Source organism: Elgaria multicarinata, chromosome 1, assembly GCF_023053635.1.
Source record: "Elgaria multicarinata webbii isolate HBS135686 ecotype San Diego chromosome 1, rElgMul1.1.pri, whole genome shotgun sequence".
Lineage (NCBI taxonomy): Eukaryota > Metazoa > Chordata > Lepidosauria > Squamata > Anguidae > Elgaria > Elgaria multicarinata.
Genome location: NC_086171.1, coordinates 99,234,196 through 99,259,976, shown reverse-complemented (window position 1 = coordinate 99,259,976; position 25,781 = coordinate 99,234,196). Strand labels below are relative to the sequence as shown.

Genomic DNA, 25,781 nt, shown 5'->3' with positions numbered 1-25,781 from the left:
GCATCCTGCTTAGCAGCTCCTCTCAACTTCCTTCTTCTGTTTGCAAGAGCTGGGTTCAGACAACATACCAACGGTGGTTTAAGTAGTCAACCGACAGCTGGGTGGTCAACAGTTGGTTATTGTGTTGTTTGTCAGGCAAAAACCACTCCATGGTCAACTGTTTCCCCAAAATAACCAACTGAGATAACCAATGCTCTGCAGAGTTGACTATCTGCACAACTGTTGGTTAGCGTGTTGTCTGTCAGGCTCAGTGGACTATTTTGCAGGGCTGAATGGACTATTTCAGCTGGCTACAGAGTTCCCGGGCAAGAGTGGTCAAAACTGCACTACCTGCTCTGCTACAGCCAGCACAACTTGCAGAGGCTGATGGGATAGCATCGGGAGGAGAGAGGGCAGGGGCTGTGTCACTCAAATGCCAGGTTGACTATTAATCCACTCAACACGCACACCCCAACCACTCCACAGTTGTGTAGGAACATATTGGCTGAGTTCAGATGACACGCTAATCAATGGTTGTTTTTCATTTTGTTCCTATTACCACCACGCCCACCCCCCCACCCCCATTGATTAGCGTGTCATCTGAACTCAGCCACTGTGTGGAGAGTACCTGCAAAATAATAAACTGTGACCCACCATTGACTAAAGTGTTGTCTGAATGCAGTGTGTGAGGGAGGCATTCATCAAGCTGGAGGCCCACCCTCCTTCTCCAGCCTCTTGATGAGTCCTCCTCCCAGCCACCCTCAGCTGCTCTGCATTACTTTTTATTTGCAGAGCAGTCATCATGGAAGAAGCTTGTTTTGCTTCCCAGTGAAGCTGGTGGCCTAAGGGCAACGTTTACCCTCCTTCTGGGATGGGGTTAATGGTACAATGTGAATGTTGTTGGCCAACTACATCATGTTTTCAAAATCAACAACATCAATGCAAATACTGGGCACACTCATGCTTTTTGGTGTGAATTTGTAAGTGTCTTGCCTTCTTTTGACTGAGAACAACTGTAAATGATGAGTTTCAGATGTTTACTCAATTACAGCATTTTTATGTATGTGGATCTGGCCCATTCCCTGTTCATTCTCTAAGCGTACTGTCTCAAAGTGGCCAAAATGGACCTATAAGACTAATTTACTCCACCAAGGCGATTCTTATGTTGTTATGATGTTACTTCTCTTAGATAAACAGAATTGCTTCAACAGGACTATTTGTCCATTCAGCTGGGTTATGGTGACCTTCCAAAAGAAGTCAATCTTTGCGAAGAAATGCAGCAGCTTTTTCCTGGCATGATCATGCAAGCATCAAAGGAAGAGAAGAAAAAAAGGGAGTCAACACAACTGGTTTTAATCACATGTAAGAGTCAAACTTATTTGACCATTATCTGCTGTTTGATGTATAAAGGAAACAGAAAATCACAATGATGGCAATAATAGTCAAGATACATATGTGATAGGTGACTTTATTACATTAATTGTGGAAATTTGACTGTGTCCAATTTGTGTGTCCAATATAAATGGCAGTTATTCCTAGGGAACCCTTACTTATTTTGAAGTTATAGTTCTATCAAGGACCATTAAATTGCTTTTGACTGCTTCTGCATGCTGAGGAGCAAAATTCACCATGCAGTCTGCTAGAGGTGGGCCTCCCATGAGGCAAAGTGAGGCAGCTGACCTCAGGTGGCAGAATAGGCAGCAGACAGATAGACTCATGTGATCCAATCCACAGCACAAGCCCTACTGAAATGAACAGAGCTGCACAAGAGATTTGTTTAAATTAGGCTTGTAAATGAGAACTTCCACATAGATTGTGCTCTGTGCATATTAATTATTATGGGAGACTTTTCTGACCGAGCTACCAAAATCTCTTTGGCCCTAAAAAGTGTAAGCTTTTATTTATTAATTCTCCTGATAATAACACAGAGTTCCCCCAGTCAAAATTCTCCCTTTCTTCTCTGCTTTTCCCAAGCACTTGCAGAATATGGTTACTTTAATTGTACAGTCTTTAATAAAAATACATGCTGAAGGTGTGTAAAACGCAAGCTTCCCTGGCCTCTGACTTATATTGTTTGGACCTGTAAAATGGCTCTGATGGTATATAGTTGGAATTGTCGTCGGGAAATGGGATTTGTTTTACACATTTATTACACTGCAATCCTATACATGTTTACTCAGAAATAAGTCCCTATGTTCAGTGGGGCTTACTCTTTCATGCATACGATATCAACCTTCATCACTCTTAAATTCTCCAAGTCACTTACAAAAATAATACAAAATATAGATATAACTCGCATAGGAAGTAATGTGTTAACCTTAATACTCTTCAGCAGCTTCTGGTTGAATAGACTGGCTATTAAACGGTCAAGGAGGCCTCGGCCTTCTTCTTCCCTGACAAATGGTAGAATACATGTTATGCAGTGCCAGTCCACAAATCTGAAGGTGCAAGGATCTCATGACCTTCAGTGGGTGTCCTCTGGCCAAACCAATTCCTATGTCTCTGTCTATCCTACCTTGTAAGATTGTCATGAGGATAAGTGAGAGGGAATCATCCTGACCTCCTTGGATGACAGGTGGGATCAAGTGAAAAATAAATGTTAGCTCTAAAACACTGCCAAAAGCAGCCCCTGCAATCTCATTTAAGAGGACCATAAACACCCTGCTCCCAGTCTAGTTATACACAATGGTGGAGAAAGGTAGTAAGGATGTCTGGCCTGCTGAGCATGGGGCATCCTAGCAACCAACATTTTGTACCCAGATGCCCAAATATGCTTGTGAACTCTTGCATGCACCAAAATCAGAATAATGATTATTCAGAGTAATGGTGTAAGAAATACCATAATCCCTTGTATATTGTCAGATAACCCGTTAGTATTTTGACTGAATATTCCTTAAGGAATAGCAGTATACCAAAGTCAGAGGGAGCCATTCTGAAACATTTCACTCCAAATGTTTTTTATCTTTTTCTTCTGTGGAAGTGTTTTATGCATTCACATACCTGGTAGTCTCAGTTCTGCAAGGGATGAATCATCACACTCACAGCATCTTACAACAGGAGTCGCCAACTTGTGGTGCTCCAGCTGCTTTGGCCAACAACTCCCACCTTCCCTAACCAGCTTGGAGAAGAGAAGCTTGAGGGGAGACATGATAGCACTCTTCAAATACTTAAAAGGTTGTCACACAGAGGAGGGCCAGGATCTCTTCTCGATCCTCCCAGAGTGCAGGACACGGAATAATGGGATCAAGTGACAGGAAGTCAGATTCCGGCTGGACATCAGGAAAAAGTTCCTGCCTGTTAGAGCAGTACAACAATGGAACCAGTTACCTGGGGAGGTTGTGGGCTCTCCTACACTAGAGGCCTTCAAGAGGCAGCTGGGCAACCATCTGTCAGGGATGCTTTAGGGTGGATTCCTGCATTGAGCAGGGGGTTGGACTCGATGGCCTTGTAGGCCCCTTCCAACTCTGCTGTTCTATGATTCTATGATTCTATAAGCAATGATGGGAGTTGTGGGCCAAAACATCTGGAGGGCCACAAGATGCCCACCCATGGTTTACAGCCCTACCAATTTTGTGCATCCAGGTTTTCAAGTGGTAATTGCAATTGTTACTTAATTTACTCATCTCCAAGCCTCTTTGTGGAAATGCCTCAGAAACAATACTCTGGACTACTCTTGATGTCTATCAGAGATTCTCCATGTGAGGCCAGAACAACAATCAACCATATATTTTCCTTCACAAATGAAGCAGCAGCTTGAGAAGGTAGCATGAGCATATGGAAAGGAGGACAGGGCTCCTGTATCTTTAACAGTTGCATAGAAAAGGGAGCTTCATCAAGTGTCATTGGTATGCATGCAGCACCTGGTGAAATTCTCTCTTCATCACAGCAGTTAAAGTTGCAGGAGCTCTGCCCTCTTTTGTATCTGGTCACTCTAATACACACCCAGAAAAATCCTAAATCCCCAACTAACTCCTCCAAAGACAGCTCAAGAAAAACCCACTCCTCAGTGACTGAAGTCCTACCCCACAAAGACAGAGAAAAAAAAGTTTTTCTGTATGCCTGTGGCTTAGTCCCCCGCCCCTCCAACATTGGGATTGGAGGATGCTTACAATTGGGAGATGAAGCTGTCTATCAACACCAAAAAAGGCTTATTTTCCCTTTCTGCTTACCCATTTTTAAAAAATTAATTGAAACCCAACCGCCGAATGTTTTTTTTCTCCTGAAAATCTACACAAATGACCCCCAATCATCAATCTCTAAGCACAGTCATTTTAAGGGATCTAAGTTATAGGTGTTTTTTTGCCTAATACAATCCTACGTAAAAAAGTCCAAAATGGCGATTGAAGCTCCGGATTGACATGAAGCGACTGCAACTGAGCGAACCGCTTTGCCTCGATCCGCTGCCCCCTGATCCAATTCGGATTTGCCTTTGGCAGAGGTGAATTGGGTTGCTCTGCTCCGGATTCGCTGATCCGAATTGGAGCGGAGCACAGCCCTAGTCTGAAGCCAGACTCCCATGTGGATTTCTGTGAATTGCAAGTGTGCTATGAATTGCTTGTTTAGAGAAGCCCTTGGATCCTAAGACAAGTGAACGTGTTTACGGAAGGAATGTTTTCCACTCCTGCTCCATCCTTCTGCTCCACCCCACTGCCTAGAAAGCCTCTCCAGAGGCTGAACAATGGTTCAGGTTACCTGAACAATGTGCGATGGGCCGTAGTGGGCAGGCTGCTAGTGCAGGTGAGAATCACCCCAAATTGGAGAGGACACAAATCCAGAATTTGGCGATTTCACCCCTCCACCAGCAAAGGCCCAGCCCACCCAGCCTTTCAGAGAACCGTCCAGAGAGGCTTTTCAGGGAGCATGAAGACTGCAGGAAAGAGATGATGGGAAACCTTCCTTCCATTAACTTCCTTAAGTTAACTTATCTTAGGATCCTATAGAAAAGTTTACAACTGACTGACTTGAAAAGCAGAATCGTCCTTTGTGATTTGCTTTCAGGGTCATTTTGAGACAGGCTCCCATTGTTATAGCAGTAGCCCAGGAAGCGGAGGAGCTATTAATGGCATTCGGAGTGCACCTTTTCTATTTTCCTTTTCTCTCCCTTGATTCCTAACCCTTGAGTTCCAGCCCCATTTTGGTAGCTCTTACTACGACACCCCATTCCTGGTATCTTTCTTCTGCATGGCTATCATCCAAACAGGTACACACTGCTCTGGAAAGCCTTCTTGCTTTTGCTGCCTCAGGATGGTGAGTCCACTCTTTGCAATGAGGCTGCTGAGGATGTTCAGATCTCGGATTACACTGCTGTCCAATGGATCCAGGACACAGCCCTCCCGGGCCACGTTGTCCTTGAGAATGATAATGCCATTTTCCTTCAAGCCCTTCTGGCAGCGGATAAAAAAACCCAGTAAGTCTTTATCTGTCAGGTTTCCTGCAAGACAAAACAAGTCAAGACTGTGAACTCCATTACACCAGCAACTTATCGCACTCTCACCATGCCTGGTATGTGTTTTTGCAGCACGGTACTCACATGATGTCATCCTTGGGCAGGATTTTTTCGTCTTAGGATTTTTTCGTCCCTCCTTTTTTCGTCTTAGTTTGGAGCGGGAAAAGTCTTTTTTTTCCCTCCCTGTGCAATAAAGCCACACCTTTGTCCTGTGTATTGCTGTCCTCATGCTATATAGGACCATCCCCTTTTTGTTGGGGGCATGTGTGTCTGAGGGCGGTCTCACTGACAAAAGAGGAGGGCAGGGTGGTTCTTTGCTCAACTGCTCAAAGGCCGCCGCCTGTGTCTGAGACTCGGTCCCATTCAACTCTATGGTTCTTGCTCCTCAGTAGGCATGTCTAAGTTTCCTGACCAGAACAATGTCAGCTTCCTGTTGCCATGCCAACATTGACCACGAACTTCTCCAAAAACTAATTATAATACTTTCTCTTCACATGTTTAATAGGGGTGTGCAGAGCGGGTCCCCTTCACCCCAAAATTGGAAATGGAGCTCCATTGACTGGCTTCTCTGCACTGATTTTTGGAGTGGACCACTCTGTTTTTGGATAACCTATGCCTATGGAAATTAACATAAATGCTTACAGCTCTGTCATTTTTATAGATAAAGAGATAGCACAGTGATAGCTCTTAAGGTTAGTTACCTCTTAAGGTAACCATGCCAAGTTTACATATAGAAATGCAAAGTGTGAAGAATGGTGCAATACAAGTACACTCACCTGGAAGTCATGATTGGATATGCCTCCATGATGGGTATGCAGTCAATGGAAAACCCTGGTTCATTATCATCACACTTTTCATTCCCAGCGTCCTGATTTCACTACAAGTACTGGCTACCTTATCAGTCATGTTGAGTTGAACCTTCTGGATTCTCCCATACTAGCCCTTGTTCCTACCCAACAGGCACTGGTCCTGTAGCTACTGCTTACGATGCAATATCAATGGGTGTTCTTCTGCTCCAGACACCTTAGTCACTGCATATTCTGTGTCACTTGCCAACAAGGTCAATGATATGCCCCTGCCCATCCTTTCTCTTGCCCCTTCATCTTTAGATGGTGACAAAGTTACAGGACTGACCTGAAACCCACTGAATCCAGATGACATCGTATTTTCTGGGAGTTGGTATGAATTCCTGGAGGCTGCAGCAATAGTACATGTCCACTTTTTCTCCCTGGCCCTGTAAGTATCTCTGAGCTTCTGCCAAAAAATTATCAATCATGTCCACTAGCTCCACATGTTTGAACAAGGGAAGGAGAACATGTTTGCTGACCCTACCAATTCCCGAGCCACAGTCGAGGGCAAAGTCAGTGCCAGTTTTGCCAGGTCCCTATGGAAATGAGGAACAACAATTATATACAAGTTTTTACTGTTCAAACCTCTCATATATGTTAGCTCAGTAATCTCTGAGATAGGTAAACCATGTAAGATAGGTCATAGTTGGGGAGAAGAGAGCAAGGAAGAGAGACGATGGCTCACCTACCCTGGCTAGTGAGTTTGCACCACAGATTTTCTGATTTTACAACTCAGGGCCAAACCACACGGCAAGGAGCACAAGTGTGATGGAGGATGGGGTGGACTATAGTCCACTCTGGACCAGTGGGTGACGCAAGGCTCTTCACCAGGCAGATCAGTGGTGGAGCTAAGGTGACACGCTTCCCGGCCCAGACAAGGCAGCAGCCCCAACCTGGCATCAGCCTAGTGAGATGACAAGGGCTGATCTGCCCACCAGGGACACCCCCTGCACGGGTGGCTGGAGAAGCGGCAACCCCACCTCTCCCCTCCATGGCCCGCAGTGCAGTGCTGCTGACCCTTGCCTCACCGGGGCACTTGCCGGCACTTACAGGAAGGCACCGGTAAGCGAGGAACAAGATCCACAATACGAGGCAAGGCAGGGGGGGTGAGAGAGAGCTGTCAGCTGCGCCGGAGGCTTTCCAGCAACCAAGCAGGGGTCGCTATTGGCCAGGAAACGCCTTCAACGCAAAGTCAGAAGATGCAGACAGACTGGGGGGTACCATCACCTCGCTGGAAGAGAAAAAGTCGGGGTAAGCCCCTGACCTTTTAATTTCGGATCATTGAAGGAAAGCCCCGGGATTGTTCCACAATGGCTGCAGCGTCATATAAGTGAAGTGCTGCTACTGAGGAGCCACCCCAGGGCTTTCCCCTCGTATAGACAAGGGCATGGGCATGTGTAAAGGGACACAGAGGAGGGCCAGGATCTCTTCTCGATCCTCCCAGAGTGCAGGACACAGAATAACGGGCTCAAGTTAAAGGAAGCCAGATTCCAGCTGGACATCAGGAAAAACTTCCTGACTGTTAGAGCAGTACGACAATGGAATCAGTTGCCTAGGGAGGTGGTGGGCTCTCCCACACTACAGGCCTTCAAGAGGCAGCTGGACAACCATCTGTCAGGGATGCTTTGGGGTGGATTCCTGCATTGAGCAGGGGGTTGGACTCGATGGCCTTGTAGGTCCCTTCCAACTCTGCTGTTCTATGATTCTATGTCGCGAAGGTGGAAAGACTGCAGAGGATGAAAGCTGCAGTAAGACGGGGGGATTTTTCCTATGTGTAGAGAAGCTCCCAGTCCCAGCATTTTCTTTTTCTTCTTTACAGCAGTCATGCAAGACTCCAGATTTGATCACAGCAGCTATGTGAAGGGGAAAGATTGCTTAACTCTTTCCCGTGTGGCCATTATCCAATCACGATTGTCCCACTTGGGCTGCTTTCCCACCCACAGTAAAGAAGAGATCAAATCCATTTATCTATTCTCCCTGTAGAGAGAATAGCAGCTTGGGGAGAGATCTAACTGTGGAGTTAGGGTTAGGCCAGGGGGTGGAAAACTGGGGCCCTCCAGTTATTGTTGGACTCCATTATCCCAAGGCCAGCATGGTCAATGGTCAGGGATTATGGGAATTGTAGTCCAACAACATCTGAAGGGTGACAGGTTCCCCACCTCTGGGTTAGATATTACTTCTGCTGCACAGGACTTCTCCAGTCAAGCTTGTTTTAAAAACAAGGAGACACTCCATGTCCCTACCACTTTGTGACTAGTTTGGTCTTGTTAGTACGCTACTGCAACAGATGCTTGAGGAATTTTATCTTTGCAGGATCCTGTACGAAGTATCCTGATCTGCAACTCTCAAACCAGGTTAGAACTTCACTGTCCACTGAATTTTGCACTACTCTGAATGTTGTGATGCAGTTCTTGGCACTCTTAAATATCAAAATACATAGTTACATACATATTCTGAAAGAAAACATGAATTTAATGATGTAGTAAAGTATGTACTAAAATACATATCTGAGGAGGGGGCGTTGTTTTGTTTTGTTTTGTTAACAAACAAACAAAACTGCTCTCCTTACAAAGGAACTGACTACTTGAAGAATTGGGGAACAGTGAAATAACAAGAGATGCCCATCGAAATGCCTTCTCTGCTGCCCCGTAATATCTCAGGACTGATGAAATTAAAACTAGAGCCCAAATCCAGCACCCGCCACAAACGTGGCTGTCACAGGAGTTTCATCAGGGCAGAGCCTGGCTCTAAATAGCCACCCTCCAACATGACTAATAGTAGTAAATCATGTCAGTCATCGCTTCTTGGATTCTGCTTCAGTGATTAATTCAGCAGATTATTAAGGTCATGCAAAGGGCAAGCAGATGGTGTCATTGCTATACATATTCTAGGGGTACATATCGCTGCAGAGAGGAACCATACAAAGAGCTCAATGGCTATCGTGGCCCTGCTGCCTTTGCTCTGCTGATTGTCCCAATGTAAGCAGGCCACACAAGTTATTTAACTTTGGACAAGCGAGTGCTTCGTTATTATGCAGAAGCCATGGGAGAAGATCAAGCCCCGTGGTACCTAATAAGGTTCTTGCTCCACAGCTGACAATGGTCAAAACGACAGCCAATTTGCATTATGATACCTTTAAGCCTTTCTCCTGTTTTAAAAGTTTGTAGGGTCGCTAACTGAAGAGGAACAAGACATTTAGACTAGTACACTGGGAATGGAATATTTTCTGTGGTCTGCTGACAGAGAACTTTTCTACATGTTATATCTGATTTTGGTTTCATCGCAGAATAGAGATCCAAGCACTACACAAAGAGCTTTTCCTTTCCTGTTTTTCTGCTACGTAACTTCTAGGTGGCACTGCAATATAGCAGAAAATTGCAACTACACAAGTAGGAAAATACCTTTTCTTTCACTTTCAGAAATAATATTTCATTTTCCCTGCTAAAAACCCCCACAAAAAACAGGAAAGTGCTCTGAAAAAACAGAAGTGAAACTGGATGATCATGTCATTTTCTAAAGAACCCATGAACCATGAGTAAAGGGATCATGAGGGCACAATAAATGCCTTGTGTACAAAGAACTCTTATATATGAGGACATCACAAGAAGAAGCTAATGCCAGGTGTGGATACAACCAGACCCAGCTGAGAAACACACACACCCCAGAAACATTTTGCATTGCATTTTAATTATTATTTGCATTGTATTATAATTGCTGGAGGCCATTTTTTGGTTGAAAAGTGATATAAAAATAAAATAAATATAAAGATACAGGGATAGTACTGCTGTTTGGCCACTATATCCTCAGTGCCACTCTAGGAATTAGTATATCCCTACATTTCCCCCCACCTGTAATCATATTCATATTAAATGTCCTTTCTACACAGTATTGCTTATTTAAAAAAATGCTGTAATAAAATACAGAGATACCAGAACGTTTTGCTGTACGTGAATGGAACAGAATAGTCTTGTGTGTACAAACAATATATATTTAAAACGTGTGTGTGGGGAGGGGGGACACAATTTGAACTAGGGATGTGCTCCGCTTCTAATCAGACCGGCGAATTAGAAGTGGAGCGGGGTGCTTCACCTCCCCTTAAGGCGGAGGCGAAGAGGATTGGGGGGCTGGCGGAGCATGGCGAAGAGGATCGAGGTGAAGGCGGATCCTTCGCCTCGATCTGGAGCTCCGCCGGAAAGGTAAGTGGGGTTTACCGGGCCCTGCCAGTAAACAATACAATTTGTTGTATTGCAAGAATCTTAAGACACCTGAGACATCTTCTTAAACACTCCTTTATTCTCGGCCTAGACTGCAACTGCAACTTTAACAAAAACACTCCAATCTTCCTGACTCCACCCCTTTACTTCCTCTTCCTCTCAGCTCCCCTCCATGCCTCTCCTACAACTCCCAACATGCAATTCACCTACCACAATACCACATATCCCCTTTATTTAAACACAATAACTTTTCCCCACCCTAGTACATAACAAGAAAATGCAACCTCCTTGCTTGCAGCTCCCTCATATTTAAAAATAAAGATATCAGAATTGGCACTGTGATAGCTCTCAAGTAGAGCTTTCAGCATGCCAAGTTTGAACCAGATTGGTTTATCGCTTGATTATTTAGGAATGTTTTATTTCCCCCTTAAACCCTTTTCCTGATGGTCCACCAGTACATGCTTACCTTTGAGTAAACCCCATTGAACAGAGAGAGACTTACTTCTGAGTAACACATAGAACTGATTTTTAATAGTGTGGTCATTCAGAAGCTTTTTTTTAAAAAAAGTCTAAAACAGCAAACTGGAAAGAAATGTTCTGCAACCCTATGCTTACTTCTGAAGTCTAATTTCTGTTTACTCTCCCTGTTCAATGGGGTTTACTCAAAGGTAAGCATGCATGGGATTTTAGTATGACTTGGATGTAAATGCAGTTGAAAGCAATAGGATTTACTCTTGAGTAAGGGAACAGCAGATGTCTATTTTATGAACTTGGAGATGCACAGCTTTGCATGATCAAAGTAAAGGAAAATAGATCCTTCACTAATGCAAACAGGTGGACTTTCACACTGGTGGACCATCAGGAAAAGGGTTTAAAGGGAAAATTTAAAAATTCCTAAAAAACCAAGGGATGGACCAACCTAATTCAAACCTGGCATGCTGAAAGCTCTACTTAAAAGCTATCACTGTGTCAAGTTTGACCTCTTTATCTTTAAAACGTACACAGATGTAAGCATTTTTGTGAATTTCTATTATAAAAATTCCTTAAAATCAAGGCATGAACCGATCTGATTCAAACTTGGGGTCTCTAAAGCCCTCCTTAAGAGCTATCACCATGCCAAGTTTGATCATTTTATCTTTAAAACTTATGCAGAAGTAAGCATTTTGGTTACCTTGGAGCAAAGGAGGGGACCTGACCACCTTTACAAATGAAATCAGTTAAAATGATTGTTCATTTGCCCATCCTTTGAAACAGGCAAAACAAAATAAACCTTTGTTCCTCCTCCCCTATAAACTTTTCCCAAACCAAGGAGCAACAGCAGTCTCGGCCCATGCGCTCCCTCCTACTTCCTACAAATGGCCTCCCTTCCTTGGAGTTTATTTAATATGATCTTAGGAAGAAGTATAGTGTGTTGTTTTACCATAATTCTGCAGTTTCAGGCTGCTCTACTATTGTATTTGGCAGAAATAAAGAAATATTTTTTAAAAATAAAAAATTAACTGCAGGGAAAAGGACAACGTAGGGGGAAGATTTTGCTGGCATAGAAGTGCTCCAGGTGAAAAGATACATGAGCTGAAAGAGTGCAACAAAGCACAGACGTGAAAGTGCCCAGTGCTAGACTCGCTAAAGAAATGGAAGGGGAAACCACGGATGAAAACCGGATAAAAAAAGTAGGTGTGATGGAGCTCTGTTTTAATTTCATATGCCACCTAGGGTATTTTGTAGATAGGCAGGGTATAAATTAAAATCATCATCATCATCATAATCTTTAACAGTATAAGAGGACTGCAAAATTTCCAGCAGAAACTTAGGCAGGATCTACACTACTGCTTTAAAATGGTTTATAATAGTTTTGACAACTGTTGTGTTCCAGGACATGCTCCATATTCAGTTTTCAAAACGTTTTCAAAGTGTTTTATCCTGCTTGGTGTAGATCTGGCCGTACATTTCCCTGGATCCCATTCATTCAGGGTATGTCTCAGTCATGTTCATCTAGAACCTTATTCCAAAAATAGATAGGACACCTTTGCCATTAAGGAAGCAGTGTTTAATCATTCCTGGTGCTTTGGTATGGGTTCACATTGCTGTGCAAATGTGTACATGCTTTATGCCTCAAGCTGACAGTTTTAGAAACAAGACTTTACTAAAAACTTGGGGCTAGCTCTCATGTGGACCTGGCATGCAGGTTGGTACAAGGCAAAGGGCATTTATTTATTTATTTCATTTCATTTTTATCCTGCCCAGTAGCTGAAACTGTGTGGGCTTTTCACAAAAATTAAAACCACAGGGTACAGCATAAAACAATATAAAAAATGAAAGTTTCACACACCCTCCAAAAAAAAACACCACCTTGATAATAATACTTCACATTTATGTAGCACATCCTAATTGTCACTTTGCTTACATACATCGCTTTGTTGCAAACTTTACAAGAACCAAAAGTAGTCCCATTTTGAGGGTAGTTAAGGCTGAGAGAGCATGGCTGGCCTAATAAACAAGGCCTTCCTGACTCAAGTATCCTATACCCATGTACCTGAGAATAAGCTCCTTTAGTAGGGTGACCATATGACTGGATTTGCCCGGATTTGTCCAGGGTTTTGATGACAAATCCGGGAGGGGAAATCCGGATTTTTTAAAGAGCAGCTCTAATGGGACTTAACAAAAATGCTTATAACTCCGTAATTTTTTAAGATAAAAACATGAAACTTGGCACGATGGTAGCTCTTAGGAAGGGCTTTAGTCTGAAGAATGGTATAAAGAAGTTTGGGATATAGCTATTTATGATAAATTGACTTGTAATATTAAATTGAGAAGAGGTATAGCTAAAACAAATGATTTTGAAGGAATTTGGAAACAGTTCCTAATATTTGTGTTTTCTAAGGGAAGTGGGAAACCGCCAGCAGAAGAAAGTATGAGATTTTGGAATCAGGAATGAGATCCTGAGGTGGGGGGTACACTTATATGTTAGGTTTGATTATGTTATATAGATATGATATTATGTATTCAAAATTTATTTAACATTTATGTAGTATGTTGTTTTCTTTAATTGTAATGCTGTATGTTTAAGTATTGTAGAAAAAAAAAATAAAAAAATATTATATATATATAAAAAAGGAAGGGCTTTAGTCTTACCAAATTTGAAACAGATCCGTTCATCCATTGATTTTTTAGGAATTTTTTAAAATTTGAGGTTTTAAAATTATTATTTTTAAAATCGTCATTTTTAAAGATAAAGAGATGAAACTTTTTTAAAAATAAAGGGCAGAAAGTTGGCACCATGATAGCTCTTAAGGAGAGATTTAGCCATGCCAAGTTTGAATCAGATCTGTTCATCCATTGTTTTTGTTGTTGTTGTTGTTTTTTAAAGTTCAACGTTTTAAAATTATTGTGTTTTAAAACTATTCTAAATAAATAAAACCCAGGTAAGTGGGTAGAGGACTGTAGGCTTAGCCACTCTGCTACACCAGTTCTTATTTTGGACATGAACTGGAACCTAGGGAGCAGTATCCAATGCTGCCCATATGCCAGTGGGATCCATCACTTGCACAACAGGAAATACTCATTTTTGGCATGGAGCAGGTCAATAGAGCTAGAAGAAGGGAGCTCCATTGACCAGTCCTGTTCCAGAAAGAAGCTTTTCCCATTAGCATAATGGCCATGCTAGCTGTGGGTCCTGCTGGCTCAAGAAACAATGCAGCGTCGCAGTGGCAGCATTCGACGCTGCCCTTTGTGCACAGATCTGCAGACGAGCAGGACCCACTCCCACAACCCATCCACCATGAAACTGGGGGTGGAAGGACTTGTGTGTGCGTGAAGCTTACTTGAGTTGGCTTTATGAATAGAGATGCCAGTTCACACTGGGGGTGCTCTGCAAGGTGGGGAAGGATGCCTGAACCCCATGCTTGCTCCATTGTTCTGCTGTAGGTACAGCCAAACCAACACGGCATGAGAACAACATCAACATGCAATAAGCCAAAACCTGAATGAGAAATTCCTGCCTTTGTGTTCAGTAGGCAACAGTAAAAATGTGGCTGCTTTGAAACTACCAAAGGAGCAGCTTGCTCCCAAAGCCCAAATCTACACTGAGCACATGAGTGAGTGGAAAGGATTAAGTACCACTTGAGAGCCATTTAAAATAACCAAACAGCACTGAAGGGGAATTTATTACATGCAATCCTTCATCTGGCTCGGAGCCCATGGAAGAGTTACAAATCCATGTATTCTGATACTTCTGTTTGATAGTGTGGGTTAGGCAAAGAATGATCATTTGTGAAAGCGTTTATTCTCTTCAAGCAACTGGCATTTTTATATATTGCTGCCATTGGGCAATTCATTGAAAAGTTACTTTGTGCAAGCATTATTGGAATGCGGGCCAGCCTAGACATGCAGAAGCAGACTTGGGGCAAGGATCATCTAAAAAAAAAGCAAGGTGGAGAAGGTGCAATTTTGACGAGAAAAGAAGCTGGCTGGGGAGGGGTGCTTAACCCTTCCCTGCCCTCTGCTTCTTCTGGGAACCCCTCCCACCACCCCTTGCCCCAACCCCCCATGTTTTCCTTCCCTGTTTTCATTTCAGTTGGAACTGTACAGCAGAATGTTCCAGCAAATCATATTCTATTAGCCATCACAAAGAGATAAGTTATACTCTTCTCTACTTTGCTAGCATGCAGAATCTGTTATAAAAATAAATAGGCATTTCATTTAAGTATATAATTTTGAAACAAGATTCCAAATCTAAAATGACTTTTAGCCACTAAAACCGGATTCCTTGGGATGAACTTGGACCTGTTGTTGTTTCTTACAGACTGTTTATTAGCCATTTGCAGAGATGGCCAGAATTCTTCTCAAATCCCAAAACGAAAGAATTCAATTGGGCATCTTCTTTAGGGAAAGATGCCCCCATTTGATGATGCCCCCATATAGGCATCCACAGCAAAGACAGACACAAGGAGTTCATTCAGCTTCTCTCTGATCCCCTTATCCTCCTTTAGTAGTCCTTTAACGGCCTTGTCACTCAATAATCCAACTGACTCGCTTGCTGGTTTCCTGCTTTTGATGTAATTAATGATGTTTTTATTGCTGTTTTTAATGTTATTTGAAATATGCTCCTGTAGATTCTTTTTTATTTTCCTTGTTCACCTGATTTGCACGTCGCAGTAAACCACTATGGGTTCATTCACTTGCAGGGCTCTGAGACACCATTTTGAAAATGCAAGCTGTGGCGAGGGTGTGCTGCAGCCTGCCATGGCATGTGACACAGGGTGACCATTTAAGCAGGTGTCATTTGTATGCATGCAGCAACTGGTGAAATTCCCTCTTTATCACAACAGTTAAAGCTGCAGGAGCCCTGCCTTCTTTTGTATCTAGTCAAAAGAGCAGGACTCCTGCAGCACCAGGTGCTGCATGCATACAAATGACACCTGCTGAAATCCCCTTTTCTATACAACTGATAAAGATACAGGAGCCCTGACCTCCTTTCCATAGGGTCACCCTATATGTGAACCCAGACATTATGGGTTATTTGTGAGTTAAACAACCCTTGAAGTCTTAAACCCTTGAGGGTTAAACAATTCTCAAATAACCATTCCAACACACGAAAACACAGTCTCCACATTGTTCTCATTCAAAATAGAGGCATAATCAGAAACCCAGTGGATAGGGTTTTACAATATATGTGAATTGCAAAGTAGACAACTTACTTAGACAGATAACTCACCCCTACAACACTCCTAAGGAATTCCCTAGAAGACTCAATATCTATGTTGGTCAACTCAACGAAATCGCCCATCATGCCCTCTTCTGATGCTGGCACCTCCCTGTAGAATTTTTTGGCTCTGGCATAGAATTGCATCTCACCACTGATGACTTCACTTGTCAGAGCATAAAGTTTGACTGCAAAGAGAGAAAAGCAGAAATTGATCACCAACCTGGCTTACAGTATAAACTGATTTTTAAAAATGTATCCCCAGTGAAGAAGCAGATAAGAAAAAGGAATCAAGTTGTTGTTGTTGTTATTCTGCCCCATAGCCAAAGCTCCCCAGGCTACACAGGGAAGCTTGGAAAAAGGAAGAATTTGGGACAGATATTTTGCCTTGATGTTGAGCTGGGCGGAGAGGAAGGAAAATTACTGGCAATACCCAGCCTTGAATATGCAATAACCATCTGCAATAGCAGCTTTTTGTTTATTTATTTATTTATTTTTCCAGGATGGCTGGAAAGCAAAGCAAGGGGAGCATACTGCTGACATTATAGGTGGGTGGTAACCGTACTTCCCCTTTTATCCAGATTTAAGCACCCAGATTTAAAGGAAGATGGAAGGTGGATGCAGGGTAGCGCATAGTAAGGGGCCAGGGGAGAGGGAGGCTAGACAGGGAGTGGGAAAGCAAAGGGTAGGTTTACAGAGCCACTCTTATGCTGTAAGCCCTTAAGCCCATTCCAGTCACAATTAGTGAGGTACAATTTAGTGCTCTTTAGATGAATTATGGACAAGATGGGGCACAGAGGCTGTCCAAGTCCTCAATTCAGTTGCTGCCACACCAATATTTAAATATTTAAATTTATTTGAGCTCAAGGAGCTCAGTCAGCACACATGGTATTCCCTCCCCAGGTTTATCCTGACAACAGGCCTGCCAGGTCAATTAGGCTGAGAGAGGGGTCAGTGGCCTAAAGTTACACTGTAAGCATCACAGCTGAGTGGAGATATCAAACTGGGTCTCCCAGTCTTAGTCCCACACTCTAACCTCTACCCCACACTGACTGTCCTACACCACACTGGATCAGTATCTGTTGATCAACTAGTTAAAATATATAGAAGTTTAGGGAGACTTCAAACTCTTTGTTTTCTATCTGATTTAATATATAATGCCTGGAATCTTTAGGCAGCAGGATGTAATTTTGACCTTTTCTTATGTTTATTTTTGGTATGTGTCACCCTATATCAAGATCTTCCACATTTCTAAAGTTTTCACATAAGTGACAAGGGCCTTAGCTAGACCAAAGGTTTATCCTGGGATCATCCCAGGGTCATCCCTGTTCATGTAAATGACACACAGAGGATCCCGGGAGCAGACAGGGACGACCCCGCGACAATCCCGGGATAAACCTTAGGTCTAGCTAAGGCCTAAGTGTTTCTGCTTTCTGTAACAAGATTTCTAAAATCTGTATTGGCTAGACTGTACAATCACATTTTCTTTCATATTCTTACTTGCATTAACAATCATATATGTGTGTGTGTGTGTGTGTGTGTGTGTGTGTGATACAAATACCGCAAGAAAGGCTGAAATGCATTCTTAATTTTTCGGGTTAATTTTCTTTAAATGCAACTTTAGTTTTATAAAATGTTGTTTTTCAGCCCATGAACAACCTCAGGTGCTCCAATCAGGGCATATAAGAGGGGTCACCCACAGTGAATAAACAAAGTTTATTCACTTGCTCATTACTGCAAGTCCAGGCCTGCCTATTTTGACAAGAAGGATGGCATCCCTTGCAAGCAGCAAGGAAATGTAATGGGAGTAATTCACAGCAAAGCAGACTGTGAGAATAGGGCTCTTAGGTTTCATCTAAACAGCATGCCAGGGCTATTGCGCCATCCAACAAAACCAGTGTTCCCAACCCTCCTTGTCATCACCTGCTTAAGACAACTGCCGAGCAGATACTATTAAACCTTTAATCTGTTACACATTTATGTTATGTCTGAAAGATGTATACTGCAAGTGAGACTGAACTCATCAAGGGTCAAACTTTGAGATTTTTACACCCCCTGCTGATTTATTTTTGCATACCCTTTGTAGAAAGGCTTTGGATAATGGAAGCAAACAGTGGCAACGATGCCCTGATTGTGGTGACCGCCAATAATAGTTGCTGTGCAATTTTGTGAGGGTTTCCTCTCTCCTTCCATATGGAGTAGAAATAACATCTAAAGTATTTTATCTGTATCATGTATACATTTCTAGTAGATTACAGTTAGTGTGTTAGAATCTGCAACACAGTCATAAAACAATCAAAGTCTGGAGAAAGAAAACAGTATATACAGTAACTCCTTCGAGCTGATGGACACAATGATGTTACAGGGTAGATTCCAAGGTATTCCATCGAAAGATAGAATGGCAACTCTGAAATAGAAGATTTAGTCCACTATTTACTTGAATGTTGTTTATATTCAAAATGTAGAGAACATTATCTATCTATGTTTTTAATAGGCACGAGAGACTGGACAGCCAAGGATAAATAGTCCTTTCTCTTACATGGTTCTAACTTTTTTGTGACCCAGAGGGTTGCTCTCTTCGCTCTTAAAGCAGCCAGCGTAAGGAAAAAAGAATTAGAAAAAAATGGATTAATAAATATGTTTTTATCAAATGTTGTAATATACAAGGGGTCTTATTAACTGTTAGTCATATATAATAATACGAACTGTATATTGTTTTAAAATTTTAAATCATGGATTTTAAGTAATGTCTGTTTCTTCTGAATGATTATGTGATTTTTTGAAATGGTCAGAAGACTTATTCAATAAAGGTATTCATTCATTCATTGTAGCTCTCCTGCCCCTGGTTGAACAAGTTTTTAAGCACAATCAGGACCCTGCAACCCTGTTTACACAAACTGACAGTGTGCACAGCATGGGCAAAAATGGTTCTGCCATATCACATCCAATTCTTTTAGGAAGAATGCAGAGACAGCATTCTAAGAACAGTCACTTCACATTTTTCACCCATAGTGTGAACCGAGTGTTACAGATAACCCTAAATTAAATGGTGGATCAGGGAGTAGGTTCCAATGACAAGGGAGTGTATCACTCCAGTCTTGCTCCATTCCACACACACTAGTTGAGCTGCTCACCTTATACAAATATTTTCAAAGCAAAACATATTCATTATTTTTCTTTTACAAAAAGAATTGCCCTAAAGCAGACCCTTGCTGGGGGTTTGGGGGGGGGGGGTTGGAACAATACTTTTTTATGTTAGATCAGAATTTTGCAAGTACTCAAATCAATTTTAAAAAGATAGAAGATGGCAACTCCTAGTTAAGTAGCTTATTGCAAGCGGGAGTGGGGGGGAACAACTTATTCATTCTGGGAGAGAAGGAAGGTTCAATTAAGGGGGCAGGGAGAACCATGCAGAGATAGGCAGAAGGAAAAGTTGCTTTAGATAACTTGAAAAGCTTTCATTTACTTTTTTTTTGAAAAAGAAAAGATTTCTAGCCTTCCATTGCAGCTGTGCATGTAACAAGAAGACCATCCCTCTCCCCACTCTTGCAAACATTCAGCAGACCAGAGATGAGGAGGAGGAGGAGGAGGAGGGGAGGGGAGGGGAGGGGAGGGGAGGGGAGGAGGAGAAGGAGTCAGTCCTCTCACTGTGCACAGAGCTTCAAGAGAAAGCCATTTAGCCTCCCCTTCCATCTCAGGGACTCACACAATTTAAACCAATCACTGCTGCAGGGTTCTTTGGGTGACATTTTTAATGGGATGAAAGTGGTCTGAACCCACATTCACTGCAGTTCAAAGCATTTTTTCAGGGCTGAAAAAATGTATTCAAATCACTTCCACCAGGTGATCTTGGTGGTATGGGGATACCAAGTCATCTTGTCTGCCTCCTGAGGAATCTGTATAACGAACAAGTAGCAACGGTAAGAACAGACCACGGAACAACGGACTGGTTTAAGATTGGAAAAGGAGTACAGCAGGGTTGTATACTCTCACCTTACCTATTCAACTTGTATGCAGAACACATCATGAGACGTGCTGGGCTTAACGAATCCAAGGCTGGAGTTAAAATCACAGGAAGAAACATTAACAATCTCAGACATGCAGATGACACCACTTTGATGGCTGAAAGCGAGGAGGAGCTGAGGAGCCTTATGACAAAGGTGAAAGAAGAAAGTGCAAAAGCTGGGTTGCAGTTAAACCTCAAAAAAACCAAGATTATGGCAACCAGCTTGATTGATAACTGGCAAATAGAGGGAGAAAACGTGGAGGCAGTGACAGACTTTGTATTTCTGGGCTCAAAGATTACTGCAGACGCTGACTGCAGCCAGGAAATCAAAAGACATTTACTTCTTGGGAGGAGAGCAATGACAAATCTTGATAAAATAGTTAAGAGCAGAGACACCACACTGACAACAAAGGTCCACATAGTTAAAGCAATGGTATTCCCCGTAGTAACCTATGGCTGCGAGAGCTGGACCATAAGGAAAGCTGAGTGAAGGAAGATAGATGCTTTTGAACTGTGGTGTTGGAGGAAAATTCTGAGAGTGCCTTGGACTGCAAGAAGATCAAACCAGTCCATACTCCAGGAAATAAAGCCAGATTGCTCACTTGAGGGAATGGTATTAAAGGCAAAACTGAAGTACTTTGGCCACATAATGAGAAGACAGGATACCCTGGAGAAGAGGCTGATGCTAGGGAAAGTGGAAGGCAAAAGGAAGAGGGGCCGACCAAGGGCAAGATGGATGGATGATATTCTGGAGGTGACAGACTTGACCTTGGGGGAGCTAGGGGTGGCGACAGCCGACAGAATGCTCTGGCGTGGGCTGGTCCATGAAGTCACAAAGAGTCGGAAATGACTGAATGAATAAACAACAAACGTGAACTTGAGGCGCAGCCCCAACAAGATGAAGTTACCATTGGTCAGTAGAAACGCTAATCTGGTTTGGGGGTGCAGTCTATTCTGGAGGGGGTGGCATTTCTGCTGAAAGATCAGGGGACTGTCTTCATCGCCACCTCCCTCTTCAAGCCTGTGCTTTCCCTTTCCTGGGATGGCTTCGGGTAATCCTGACGCTGAGGAGGGAGCGCTGGGTTTCTGGGCAGCCATCTGGGTCCAGGGCTGCTCCCGCCCTGCAACAGGCTCCATCCCTAGGTTGGCCCCATATTGGCTGCAGAGCAATGTTACACAGCAGAAGTGCCATGTGGGCATCGTTCTCTTTGAAAAAGTCAGGGTAACTTAGAGCATTGCGGGAAAGCCCCGTGGTAGCTGTGAAGCTGGGCCTGCATCCAATGGGTCGCAGATCCACAGCTACCACAGGGCTTTCCACACATGGCTTCCCCCCCACCCTTTTAAGTTATTTCAATGCACTCTACATGCAGCTGTCCGTGAAGAGTGTCCAGAAACTGCAGCAAACACATTGCTTTATTAGGGTGACCATATGAAAAGGAGGACAGGACTTCTGTATCTTTAACAGTTGTATTGAAAAGGGAATTTCAGCAGGGGTCATTTGTATATATGGAGAACCTGGTGAAATTCCCTCTTCATTACCACAGTTACAGCTGCAAGTGCCCTGCCCTCTTTTAAAGCTGGTCACTCTAGTATACCTCCTGCAGCTTTAACTGTTGTGATGAAGAGGGAATTATCCCAGGTTCTCCATATATACAAATGACACCTGCTGAAATTCCCTTTTCTATGCAACTGTTAAAGATACAGGAGCCCTGTCCTCCTTTTCATAGGGTCACCCTATGCTTTATGGAGCACACTTTGTTCACCGTATTACTTATATCAACTATACTGGCTGCCAATTTGTTTCCAGGAACAATTCAAGGTGGTGGTGCTTACTTATAAGACCCTAAACAGTTTGGGGCCAGAATATCTGAAAGACCCACTCCTCCCCTAACAACCTGCCCATAGTTTGAGATGCTAGGTTGGTGGGAACATGGGAAAGGGCCTTTTCTGTGGCAGCACCCTGAAGCTAGGCTGGCCCCTTCTTTGTTCAGGTTTAGGCAGGCTGTTAAAAGTAATTTGTTCCGCATGGCTTTTAGTATTTTTAATGGATTAGCACCGCACTCCATTTTAAATATTCTTTCCTGCTCTTAATTCTGCTGTTGGTGATATTTTAAAGTGTTCAACTTGTTTTTAAAGTTAACATTTTTTAAAAAAATCAAAATTGTTTTCATTGCAATTTGCCTTGGGTAAACTATTTGGGCTGAAGGATGACTCAATTTTATAAATAAATGGAATAAATGTAAATAAACAGAGAGTCTTCTTTTTATGTTATTGGTTTTTTACCCTTTTGTAGTAAGAAATGTTGCCACAGGATTCAAACACAACACACATTCAGTAATCTGTTTCCCACTATATCATTCAGGTCATATATGAAATGGTCCCCAGGGGGAAATGTTTGCTCCTACACATTCATGCATAGAATCTTTTGAGTGTGAAGAGGAGTAAGAAAAATTCTTTCTGCATTTGAATACACTTACACATTTACTCAGGTGTACATCCAGTTGAACTAGATGGGGCTTACTTCTGAGAAGACCTGCCTAAGATTTGGATGTTAGTCAGCAATCCCCGGCACACATTCTTGGGAGTAAGTCCCCCTGAACTCAACAGGAGTTATTTCTGAGTAGCCATGTATAGAATTGCACTGTGCATTCTCTTTTCTTCCTGGCATTACTCATTGGCATGCAATACTATCCAAAGTAGGCTGTACCCACACCCTTACAGAAATCGAAGCAGGCCAGCAGGGAAAGAAAATCTGGCCAAGTCCCAGTAACAGATGCTGAGGCCCCAAATGGCTGGCTTTCTTTCATTCATCTGAGCTGCATTGCAGTCTGCAATTAAGCCATTAACTGGTCAGCGGCACTGTCTAATGTAGGTTGCTGATGTTGCTTTCCACAATCATAAAATATCTGGAGAAGTATTGCCAAGATATGCTGCTTGACTACAATCCATGTTTTTAAAGGGACTTGCCCTAGGCATTTCCCATTTAAAAGGTGACTGTAGATCAGCACTTCAAGAGCAAATACATTATTTTTGCACCTGCAAAAATGATGGAGCTATTTGCACTGAAAAACGTAAATAGAAAAAACTGTTCTTGCTCTTTCCTCCCTATTTTCAGTTCCTATACTTGGGTAAGACTTGTTAAGAATGTCTCAGTGTTCCTTGGCCACCAGCAAGGGACAGCCAGGGGAACAAAAATCTGGCTTGCCTGCTAGCTGAAGGCAGAGCTCAGCCCCATAACATTTTGTGGACAGTCCAAACACAAAAGAAACGATCACTAGTAGCACATCCAGTTTATAATTTTTTTATAGATTTGAAAATTTTACAAATTCTAAATTTTAAAATTTCATAGCTTTAATTTTTAAAAAACATATACACGTTAAACAGATTTTAAAATGTGAAAAGTTTCAGTATAGAACACCAGCTTTTTGTGGGCTCATCATCATGCTGGCTGAGGGATGCTGAGAGGTGTAATCCAACACATCTGGAGGGTCCCAGGTAGGCTGCCCTACATCTTGGGGTGTAGGGAAAAGGTTTAACTTTGGGAGTTCCTGACTGAATTCCTGTTCCCAGTTGTAGAAGTCAAGCATTCTGTGAACAGCACTCATCACCTATGCACAGCGCTGCTTTTTGGCTTACTCACCCAGCGGCAGCTTCTCCAGCAGGTAGAGGTAACTCTGAAAAAAGTCGTTCCTAATTGCCTTGTGCAGGATGAAGGACATGCTGTGCCGACAGAGTTCCTCATCTGTCTTGTGCCAGCGTGATTTAAAGGCTAAATGGGCCCCCATATACTCCATGCTGTTCATAATTTTCTGGAAGAAGTTGCCTGGCTGGGTAGCATCCCAAGTGGGACCCGTCTGTCCACTCGGAGAGCTTGCACTGGTGTCCTTTAAACCATGCCCGTCTCTGTCATTCTATATTCGGGTGCATGTCTGTCTGCCTGAGGCTCCTGACACTTGCTCAGACTAATCTCCGAAGTGTCAGGCTCCTAAGCTAGCAGGTGCTGGGAAGTGACAAAAAGCAGATTGCTTAGACAGAGGAAAGTATATCTGCACTCAACGAGGCCACTTTAATTAGTGTTTAAAATTTCATTAATTTCTTAAACAGGAGGGGAATATTGTCCAGGGGTTCCTCCCATACTCTTTGACATTGCAGATGATAATGTTATTTTCCAATGCAAAGGTTAGTTCTTTAGGCTTATATTTAGACTCCATCACACCTACTTTTTTCATCCAGTGTTCATCCGCAGTTTTCCCCTCCGTTTCCTTAGTGAGTCAAGTGCCAGGCACTTTCAGATCTGTGCATCGCTGCGCTCTTTCAGCTGATATATCTTTTCACCTGGAGTGCTACTATGCCGGAGAAATCTCCCACCTCACCCCCTACATTCTCTTTTCCCCTGCAGTTGATTTTTTATTTTTTTAAAAAAATATTACTTTATTTCTGTGCAATTACAACAGTACAGCAGCCTGAAACTGCCTAATTACAGTAAAACAACACACTATACTTTCCCTTAAAATCATATTAAACTAACTCCGGGGAGAGAAGGAAGGGAGGCCATTTGTAGGAAGCAGGAGGGAGCGCGTGGGCTGAGACTGCTGCTGGGCTTGCAAAAGGTTTACAGGGGAAGAGCAGTGAACGTGCACTGCAGCTGTGGTACCGGGCAGCTGGTGCCTCACTCCATTTCTAAAAAAATAAAATAAAAACAAGTTTTTAACTGCAAAGCTTCACACTTCTAGGGAGGCATGGGGGTGAACCACCACCACCCCTGTCTCGTTGCATTTTTCGCATTTCTTTTAAGGTGAAAATGTACCCCTGGTCATTCCTACTCAGGAGTAAGAACACAGCGTTAAATGGGACCTCTCTCCTTTCCCCTTCATGGTTGAGCAGTTAACCACCTCACCCTCCTCTTCTGTCAGTGAGACCACACTTAAACACACACACACAACAGTAAGCCTTATCAGTAAGCCTGTATGCACCGGTTGCTGGGGAACATGGGTGGGAGGGTGCTGTTGCACCATGTCCTGCTTGTTGGTCCCTGGCCAATGGCTGGTTGGACACTGTGTAAACAGAGTGCTAGACTAGATGAACTCTTGGTCTGATCTAGGGTGACCCTATGAAAAGGAGGACAGGGCTCCTGCATCTTTAACAGTTGCGTAAAAAAGGGAATTTCAGCAGGTGTCATTTGTATGCATGCAGCACCTGGTGAAATTCCCTCTTCATCACCACAGTTTAAGCTGCAGGAGCTATACTAGAGTGACCGGATTTAAAAGAGGGCAGAGCACCTGCAGCTTTAACTGTTGTGATGAAGAGGAAATTTCACCAGGTTCTTCGTATATACAAATTACATCTGCTGAAATTCCCTTTTCAATACAGCTGTTAAAGATACAGGAGCCCTGTCCTCCTTTCCATATGGTCACCCTATCTGATCCAGCATGGCACTTCTTATGTTCTTAACAAAGAATGCGATGGTCGCATAGAACGCAACAACAGCAATATACAGGAAGGAGGAGCGCATTTATTTTGCATGGAGGGAAAATAATCCAGTCTTTCCCCACTCCAAAAAGAAACGAAACACGGAGGGGAAGAGACT

The 25,781-nt window shown here is 42.9% G+C and overlaps 1 protein-coding gene across 1 annotated transcript; it reads right to left on the bottom strand.

Annotated features, from left to right (window-relative positions):
• Positions 1-4,963: 4,963 nt before the first annotated feature.
• On the bottom strand, positions 4,964-24,084 carry NTMT2 (N-terminal Xaa-Pro-Lys N-methyltransferase 2). Its single transcript, XM_063116896.1, has 4 exons — positions 23,835-24,084; positions 16,201-16,376; positions 6,560-6,809; positions 4,964-5,410 (listed from the first exon to the last, which is right to left on the bottom strand). Exons 1-4 carry the CDS (start codon positions 23,995-23,997, stop codon positions 5,127-5,129), a joined length of 873 nt encoding a protein of 290 aa, XP_062972966.1. The 5' UTR covers positions 23,998-24,084; the 3' UTR covers positions 4,964-5,126.
• Positions 24,085-25,781: the final 1,697 nt, after the last annotated feature.